The sequence below is a fragment of the Pseudophryne corroboree genome, chromosome 2 (genome assembly GCF_028390025.1).
Source record: "Pseudophryne corroboree isolate aPseCor3 chromosome 2, aPseCor3.hap2, whole genome shotgun sequence".
In the NCBI taxonomy this organism is placed as follows: Eukaryota; Metazoa; Chordata; class Amphibia; order Anura; family Myobatrachidae; genus Pseudophryne; species Pseudophryne corroboree.
The window spans coordinates 20,198,456-20,208,663 of record NC_086445.1 but is presented as its reverse complement, the minus strand read 5'-3'; the positions used below and the strand labels follow the sequence as shown (position 1 = coordinate 20,208,663).

The 10,208-nt window shown below is 47.8% G+C and overlaps 1 protein-coding gene across 1 annotated transcript in view; it reads right to left on the bottom strand.

Annotated features, from left to right (window-relative positions):
- Positions 1 to 468: 468 nt before the first annotated feature.
- Positions 469 to 10,208, bottom strand: part of STARD10 (StAR related lipid transfer domain containing 10) — an 80,756-nt gene continuing 71,016 nt past the window's right edge. The window contains exons 5-6 of the mRNA XM_063950903.1: positions 2,529 to 2,581; positions 469 to 1,730 (exon numbers count right to left, since the gene is read on the bottom strand). Of these exons, the coding sequence (XP_063806973.1) occupies positions 1,503 to 1,730; positions 2,529 to 2,581 (281 nt within the window). The 3' untranslated portion in view covers positions 469 to 1,502. The remainder of the gene's footprint in view (positions 1,731 to 2,528; positions 2,582 to 10,208) is intronic.

Below are 10,208 nucleotides of genomic sequence, written 5' to 3'. Positions count from 1 at the left end.
AATATCTTATTAGCCTTCTTTGCTGCACTCCTACTTTGGGTACTACTGCTTAGCTTGCTATCTATGAGGACACCTAAGTCCTTTTCCAGTACAGAATCCCCTAATATTACCCCATTTAGTATGTAGGTGTTATTTTTGGTCTTGCCCCCACAGTGCATTAGTCTCTGTCTCTTTCCACCAAGTCCATTTTGTGTTACCTTCTCTGCAGGTGTTACCTCTCAGGATACTCTTTAGAAGGTTTGATACATCTCACAGCAGAGAGAACAGCACTGTTCAGAGCGACTCCGGGATGCATGCCTGCAATGGATGATGGGAGTTGTAGTTCGCCACCACAGACATTATACACATGGTGCTGTAATATCACTGCAGCGGCCCTTCGCCCACTAGTGCAGAATCTGCTACCGGGGTTCTCAGACACTAACAACGGGTGTTTCTGGTGTGACAACAATAACACAGAGAGCCGGCGCGTTTCATGGGCAAATATTCTCTTTATTACAGACATTATGTAGAGATGGAATTATCCTATAAAATGTTCCCTTCCCCTCTTACTGGCAGCGTTTCACTAGTGCGATTATCATTCTATGCACGAGAGGTAGACAATTTCAGCAGCGTTCTACATGTTCCCAAAATTGTGACATTGTGACTTCCTGTTCTCAGCTTCATAAGGGTCATTTACAAATGTGCAAAGCTATGGCCACACAAATGCCGCGTTGTCCTCTTCTGTGACATCATCAACGTATCTGTGCAGGTCACTTTTAGGGCGTATTCTGTGCACGGTGTGTTACTATGGCAGTTGTGCACAGGAAATATCCCCTGCTCCTCCCACACCCCATAAATGACGCAGACTCTCACCTTATCTCTCATTTCATCCGTTAAAGATTATGGTGGCCTCATACGTTGGGGTTGCAAATTTTTTTGGGGTGGCTGGTGCTTTAAAACCAGGAACAACTAAATGCATAGCGCAGAAAAGAGAACCCTTGTAATATTTCTGGGATGTCCCTGTGGTGATTGGCTGCCGATCTATCATGGAGTCACATGCCACGCCCCCGTCTACATGAAGGACATATACAGGGTGAGGTAACCGCAGGAAGCCACTATCACATAGGAAATCACTGTAACATTTATTCTGTGATGTTTTCGCTTCTCAATTTATGAAAATAGATATAGATAAAATATGACTTTATGGACCCATTTCTAGTGCTAATCCTAAAGGGTCCCCTCCGGTTGTCCTACAGCCTTGACGGGATGAGGAGGTGACCAGTTCCAAAGCGGATACACATTATGATCATTAACATGTTCTCTGCCGGTGAAGATTTTACAGACACAGGACCAACATAGAAATGCCCAACACCCTTGGAGGGGGTTTGTATAAAAATTAACTGTTCCCAATCTAAAACCCACTAGCCCCCACTGTTCTTCTCCACCAACTCTCCATCCATAGTGACAGGACCACCCTTGGCCACCCGCCGTGGTCGTTAGGCTCTGGTGGAGGCTGCCGGCTCTCAGTTGACGCTGTCGTCATCGCTGGCCTCTCCCCGGTCATCCTTAGTCTCTGCCATGCAGCTCTCATCGATATTTTCCAGCGAGTCGGCGTGCTGGACGGACACCTCCGAGAGAAGGATGGTGGGCAGGCTGCTCTGCTCTGGATAAAGCCAGGGCTTGTTCTGGGGGTTGTGTTTTTTCTTCCAGTCTGGGTACTTCAAGCAGGCCTTGTACATCTTCTTCATGGCCTGGAGACAACGGAAAAGAAACTTTAGCTGCGATCTGATAAAATTGCCCCTATCCCTTCCCGATGTCGCTCCCCAATCATTTGTGTTTCCCAGTTTACCTGTATGTATTACATCTGTATCTATATTTGCTCATTAGTTGAGAATCTCAAGAGTTGTTTCCCACCAATTGATAATTGTGGTTCGCATTTTTAGGATAAAGGAACTGGGGACATTTGTACAAGCTATAAGGTGATGTCACATTTAAGGAGTAGTAGACACTGTGCCAGAGATCCAGGGAGCTATCACATTACTTCTTGTCAGCAGATTTAGGTGTCATCTCAACCCAGGCAGAACTGGGAGCAGAAGACCACTGAGGCGATGAGAGGTGACCGACTAAGAGACCAGACACTGATGGGTGGACACAAAGTCCATAGGCTGATAAATCATGAAGGTTTTGGTGAAACTACAACATGCTCGTCCGGTTTCTGGTCAATCACCTCTCAGCTCTGATTCTATGATCGCATGCAAGGTACAAGAATGTTCTACAACTCTCGTCTGGAGGAACATCTTCAACTCCTTAAATGTTAAAGAACTTTCTGGTGGCTACGCCAGATGTGGCCACAATTTATTGGGTCTGTGAATGAATATGAGGTTCCACCTGTCCTATCCTAAATATGGCTGGATTGTTCCACAGGATCTGCAATTCTGCCCACTGGTCAGTTACTACCTAATGGACCTGATCAAATGACCCCTAAAGCTCCTAAAACCAAGGGATACATTTCCAACAGATCCCATAATGAGCAATAATTTGTCACTTACTTTTGGGGCCAGAAACTGCGAGGACTTGTTCACAACCCACTTGGGCAAGGAACCTACAGGAAACAGGAGAAGAAAGATTAATACTATAGTTTATATACCATTTCCATCTTCTTCTCCTAGCAACAGTGCACATAAAAGGACCTGACTGCTTGACCATAGGCATTATAGACACATAGCACCAGTGCCTAACAAGGACCTGACTTCCCGGCCATGTTCGCTATAGACACATAGCACCGATGCCCAAAGAGGACCTGAGTTCCCTGCCATGTTTCCTATAGACAAATAGCACCAATAATACCCAAAGAGGACCTGACTTCCTGGCCACGTTTGCTATAGACACATAGCATCGAGGCCCAAAGAGGACCTGACTTCCCGGCCATGTTTCCTATAGACACATAGCACCGAGGCCCAAAGAGGACCTGACTTCCTGGCCATGTTTCCTATAGACACATAACACCGAGGCCCAAAGAGGACCTGACTTCCTGGCCATGTTTCCTATAGACACATAGCACCGAGGCCCAAAGAGGACCTGACTTCCTGGCCATGTTTCCTATAGACATATAGCACCGAGGCCCAAAGAGGACCTGACTTCCCGGCCATATTTCCTATAGACACATAGCACCAATAATACCCAAAGGGGACCTGACTTCCTGGCCACGTTTGCTATAGACACATAGCACCGAGGCCCAAAGAGGACCCGGCTTCCTGGCCATATTTCCTATAGACACATAGCACCAATAATACCCAAAGAGGACCTGACTTCCTGGCCACGTTTGCTATAGACACATAGCACCGAGGCCCAAAGAGGACCTGACTTCCCGGTAGTGATGAGCGGGTTCGGATCCTCGGAATCCGAACCCCCCCGAACTTCACCCTTTTTACACGGGTCCAAGGCAGATTCGAACCTTCCCGCCTTGCTCGGTTAACCCGAGCGCGCCCGAACGTCATCATCCCGCTGTCAGATTCTCGCGAGATTCGGATTCTATATAAGGAGCCGCGCGTCGCCGCCATTTTTCACTCGTGCATTGGAAATGATAGTGAGAGGACGTGGCTGGCGTCCTCTCACTTTGTTTCAGGGGGCTGCAAATATCTTTATTCTGGGGACCAGCAGTATTATAGGAGGAGTACAGTGCCAGTGACCACCAGTATTATATGTTCTCTGCCTGAAAAACGCTCCATATCTGTGCTCAGTGTGCTGCATATATCTGTGCTCACACTGCTTTATTGTGGGGACTGGGGACCAGCAGTATTATAGGAGGAGTACAGTGCAGAGTTTTGCTGACCAGTGACCACCAGTATTATACGTTCTCTGCCTGAAAAACGCTCCATATCTGTGCTCAGTGTGCTGCATATATCTGTGCTCACACTGCTTTATTGTGGGGACTGGGGACCAGCAGTATATTATATAGGAGGAGTACAGTGCAGAGTTTTGCTGACCAGTGACCACAAGTATTATACGTTCTCTGCCTGAAAAACGCTCCATATCTGTGCTCAGTGTGCTGCATATATCTGTGCTCGCCTCACACTGCTTTATTGTGGGGACTGGGGACCACCAGTATATTATATAGGAGGAGTACAGTGCAGGGTTTTGCTGACCAGTGACCACCAGTATTATACGTTGATCTATTACTGGCATATAATTCCACACATTAAAAAATGGAGAACAAAAATGTGGAGGGTAAAATAGGGAAAGATCAAGATCCACTTCCACCTCGTGCTGAAGCTGCTGCCACTAGTCATGGCCGAGACGATGAAATGCCATCGTCTGCCAAGGCCGATGCACAATGTCATAGTAGAGAGCATGTAAAATCCAAAAAAATAAAGCTCAGTAAAATGACCCAAAAATCTAAATCAAAATCGTCTGAGGAGAAGCGTAAACTTGCCAATGAGCCATTTACGACACGGAGTGGCAAGGAACGGCTGAGGCCCTGGCCTATGTTCAAGGCTAGTGGTTCAGCTTCACCTGAGGATGGAAGCAGTCATCCCCCTGCTAGAAAACTTAAAAGAGTTAAGATGGTAAAAGCACAGCAAAGAACTGTGCGTTCTTCTAAATCACAAATCCCCAAGGAGAGTCCAATTGTGTCGGTTGCGATGCCTGACCTTCCCAACACTGGACGGGAAGAGGTTGCGCCTTCCACCATTTGCACGTCCCCTGCAATTGCTGGAAGGAGCACCCGCAGTCCAGTTCCTGATAGTCAAATTGAAGATGTCACTGTTGAAGTACACCAGGATGAGGATATGGGTGTTGCTGGCGCTGGGGAGGAAATTGACAAGGAGGATTCTGATGGTGAGGTGGTTTGTTTAAGTCAGGCACTCGGGGAGAAACCTGTTGTCCGTGGGACGAATATGGCCATTGACATGCCTGGTCAAAATACAAAAAAAATCACCTCTTCGGTGTGGAATTATTTCAACAGAAATGCGGACAACTGGTGTCAAGCCGTGTGTTGCCTTTATCAAGCTGTAATAAGTAGGGGTAAGGACGTTAACCACCTAGGAACATCCTCCCTTATACGTCACCTGGACCGCATTCATCAGAAGTCAATGACAAGTTCAAAAACTTTGGGTGACAGCGGAAGCAGTCCACTGACCACTAAATCCTTTCCTCTTGTAACCAAGCTCCTGCAAACCACACCACCAACTCCCTCAGTGTCAATTTCCTCCTTACACAGGAAAGCCAATAGTCCTGCAGGCCATGTCACTGTCAAGTCTGACGAGTCCTCTCCTGCCTAGGATTCATCCGATGCATCCTTGAGTGTAACGCCTACTGCTGCTGGCGCTGCTGTTGTTGCTGCTGGGAGTCGATCGTCATCCCAGAGGGGAAGTCGGAAGACCACTTGTACTACTTCCAGTAAGCAATTGACTGTCCAACAGTCCTTTGCGAGGAAGATGAAATATCACAGCAGTCATCCTGCTGCAAAACGGATAACTCAGGCCTTGGCAGCCTGAGCGGTGAGAAACGTGTGTCCGGTATCCACCGTTAATTCACAGGCAACTACAGACTTGATTGAGGTACTGTGTCCCCGGTACCAAATACCATCTAGGTTCCATTTCTCTAGGCAGGCGATACCGAAAATGTACACAGACGTCAGAAAAAGAGTCACCAGTGTCCTAAAAAATGCAGTTGTACACAATGTCCACTTAACCACGGACATGTGGACAAGTGGAGCAGGGCAGACTCAGGACTATATGACTGTGAAAGCCCACTGGGTAGATGTATTGCCTCCCACAGCAAGAACAGCAGCGGCGGCACCAGTAGCAGCATATCGCAAACGCCAACTCGTTCCTAGGCAGGCTACGCTTTGTATCACCACTTTCCAGAAGCGGCACACAGCTGACAACCTCTTACGGAAAATGAGGAACATCATCGCAGAATGGCTTACCCCAATTGGACTCTCCTGGGATTTGTGACATCGGACAATGCCAGCAATATTGTGCGTGCATTACATCTGAGCAAATTCCAGCACGTCCCATGTTTTGCACATACATTGAATTTGGTGGTGCAGAATTATTTAAAAAACGACAGGGGCGTGCAAGAGATGCTGTTGGTGGCCCGAAGAATTGCGGGCCACTTTTGGCATTCAGCCACCGCGTGCCGAAGACTGGAGCACCAGCTAACAGTCCTGAACCTGCCCTGCCATCATCTGAAGCAAGAGGTGGTAACGAGGTGGAATTCAACCCTCTATATGCTTCAGAGGATGGAGGAGCAGCAAAAGGCCATTCAAGCCTATACATCTGCCTACGATATAGGCAAAGGAGGGGGAATGCACCTGACTCAAGGAGAATGATTTCAACGTTGTGCAAGGTTCTGCAACCCTTTGAACTTGCCAAAAGTGAAGTCAGTTCAGACACTGCCAGCCTGAGTCAGGTTATTCCCATCATCAGGCTTTTGCAGAAGAAGCTGGAGACAATGAAGGAGGAGCTAAAACAGAGCGATTCCGCTAGGCATGTGGGACTTGTGGATGGAGCCCTTAATTCGCTTAACCAGGATTCACGGGTGGTCAATCTGTTGAAATCAGAGCACTACATTTTGGCAACCGTGCTCGATCCTAGATTTAAAACCTACGTTGTATCTCTCTTTTCCGGCAGACACAAGTCTGCAGAGGTTCAAAGACCTGCTGGTGAGAAAATTGTCAAGTCAAGCGGAACGTGACCCGTCATCAGCTCCTCCTTCACATTCTCCCGCAACTGGGGGTGCGAGGAAAAGGCTAAGAATTCCGAGCCCACCCGCTGGCGGTGATGCAGGGCAGTCTGGAGAGAGTGCTGACATCTGGTCCGGACTGAAGGACCTGCCAACGATTACCGACATGTCGTCTACCGTCACTGCATATGATTCTGTCACCATTGAAAGAATGGTGGAGGATTATATGAGTGACCGCATCCAAGTAGGCACGTCAGACAGTCCGTACGTATACTGGCAGGAAAAAGAGGCAATTTGGAGGCCCTTGCACAAACTGGCTTTATTCTACCTAAGTTGCCCTCCCTCCAGTGTGTACTCCGAAAGAGTGTTTAGTGCAGCCGCTCACCTTGTCAGCAATCGGCGTACGAGGTTAATTCCAGAAAATGTGGAGAAGATGATGTTCATCAAAATGAATTATAATCAATTCCTCCGTGGAGACATTCACCAGCAATTGCCTCCAGAAAGTACACAGGGACCTGAGATGGTGGATTCCAGTGGGGGCGAATTAATAATCTGTGAGGAGGGGGATGTACACAGTGAAAGGGGTGAGGAATCGGATGATGAGGAGGAGGTGGACATCTTGCCTCTGTAGAGCCAGTTTGTGCAAGGAGAGATTGCTTCTTTTTTGGTGGGGTCCCAAACCAACCAGTCATTTCAGTCACAGTCGTGTGGCAGACCCTGTGGCTGAAATGATGGGTTTGTTAAAGTGTGCATGTCCTGTTTATACAACAAAAGGGTGGGTGGGAGGGCCCAAGGACAATTCCATCTTGCATCTCTTTTTTCTTTCATTTTTCTTTGCATCATGTGCTGTTTGGGGACTATTTTTTTGAAGTGCCATCCTGCCCGACACTGCAGTGCCACTCCTAGATGGGCCAGGTGTTTGTGTCGGCCACTTGTGTCGCTTAGCTTAGTCATCCAGCGACCTCGATGCAAATTTTAGGACTAAAAATAATATTGTGAGGTGTGAAGAATAGACTGAAAATTATGGTTATTGAGGTTAATAATACTATGGGATCAAAATGACCCCCAAATTCTATGATTTAAGCTGTTTTTGATTGGTTTTTGTAAAAAAAAAAAAAAACGAACCCAAAACACAACCGAATCCGACAAAAAATTTTCAGGGAAGTTTTGCCAAAACGCGTCCGAATCCAAAACACGGTAGCGGAACAGAATCCAAAACCAAAACACAAAACCCGAAAAATGTCCGGTGCACATCACTACTTCCCGGCCATGTTTCCTATAGACACATAGCACCGAGGCCCAAAGAGGACCGGACTTCCTGGCCATGTTTCCTATAGACACATAGCACTATTAATACCCAAAAAGGACCTGACTTCCTGGCCACGTTTGCTATAGACACATAGCACCGAGGCCCAAAGAGGACCTGACTTCCCGACAAGTTTCCTATAGACAAATAGCACCGAGGCCAAAAGAGGACCTGACTTCCCGGCCATGTTTCCTATAGACACATAGCACCGAGGCCCAAAGAGGACCTGACTTCCTGGCCATGTTCTCTATAGACAAAAAGCATCGATGCCCAAAGAGGACCTGACTTCCTGGCCATGTTTGCTATAGACACATAGTACCGAGTCCCAAAGCGGACCTGACTGCCCTACCATGGGCGCTAAAGTCACATAGCACCAATGCCCAAGGAGGACCTAACTTCCTGGCCATGTTTCCTATAGACACATAGCACCAATTCCCAAAGAGGAACTGACTTCCCGGCCACATTTGCTATAGACAAATAGCACCAATAATACCGAAAGAGGACCTGACTTCCTGGCCACGTTTGCTATAGACACATAACACCGAGGCCCAAAGAGGACCTGACTTCCCGGCCGTGTTTCCTATAGACACATAGCACCAGGGCCCAAAGAGGACCTGACTTCCTGGCCATGTTCGCTATAAACAAATAGCACTGATGCCCAAAGAGGACCTGACTGCCCGACCATGAGCGCTGTAGACACACCATGCCTACCTGTAAGCTACGACAGCAAATGGCAAGTCCCTAACAGCTGCCAGGAGCTGGTGGGATACTGTCACCACCCCCAGTCTTTCTTTAGCAAGATACTATGTCACCTGTGGATTGCCCTCGTCACTGACACGGTTACAGATATTAAGGATGGTAAGTTTTCATCAATCTGTCAGGATTCTGATTTTGTCTGTTCCCGGAGGGGGCACTAGTGGGTCAGTGTTGGAATGACGTATAAAGCATGGAGACAGAATAAAGTCCTGCGCATATGCGCTGATGTTTAATAAACACAAAGGTCACAGAACAATGATATAATAATAAATGGTACGTAGCATTGGTAGTAGCAGAACTGAAATGATAAACGGTAACCGAATCCAAGGTCTTAATAAAAAGTCTCTGGCAACACAAATATGGGTGGTCTTCAGTATGCCGACTGACGGGATCCCGGCGCACAGTATACCGGAACCAGGATTCCAACAGCCGGCATACCGACACTTATTCTCCCTCGTGGGGGTCCACGACCCCCCTGGCGGGAGAATAAAATAGCGTGGCGCACGTAGCGCGCCACCGTGCCCGTGGCGAGCCCACAAGGGGCTCATTTGCGCTCGCCACACTGTCGGTAAGCCGGCGGTCGGGCTCCCGGCACCGGTATGCTGGTCTGACATACATATAGTCTTCAGACCCAGGACATCCTGCCTCTTACAGTTTTTCCGTGACCCACCCGCCCACCCTGGGGAGTTGAATTTTTGTTGCTCTAATGTGGTTACTTGTGTCGGCGTTTGGTGGCCGGTTTCTGAACGGTTATTTTAGTTTAACTTAAGGAGTTTATTGTTAGTAAGTTCGGGTGAACTTTTAGGTATTTTTATAGTCTTATTAGTAATTTATGGGCACAACCCTACCTGGTGGGGCCCATATGATAGATCATAAACATATGTGGATATCGGGGCCGGAGGCCCAATTTTTACCCCGGAGGGGCGGAGCGTACCTCCGTCCCTACATACTGTCGGTGGGCAGGGGTAGTGGCAGAAGGTCGACCCCTGTCCTTGGATTTTGGATTTCCGATGTCTGGGATGGAGGCAGGAGGCCGATCCCGGAACATCGGGGGCAGAAGGCCCCCTCACACAAATGTTTTTTATTGCTCGGGATGGAGGCAGGAGGCCGATCCCGGAACATCGGGGGCAGAAGGCCCCCTCACACATATGTTTATTGCTCTATTTTGTCATATAATTTTGGATCACCCTTATTAAGTTCTTTATTATGCTTAACCGTTCTTCTCCCCGCCACCTTAGTTAGAGAGGGAAGTCTGCATTTTTAGTTTTAGTATTAATAGGCCTTCCTCTCAGTCAAAATAAAAAGCTGACCCCTTTCACGCCAATTATGGTTGTGTCTTTATTTATTAAGATAAGTGTGCTTGAGTGGCGTGCGAATGCATCTGACGTGTGGGGTTTATGGAATGTTGGTAATAAGGTGCACAAGTTGGGCAATGATGAATAACACCTCAGGAGAGTCTCTTACTGCTGATGAACTGTGG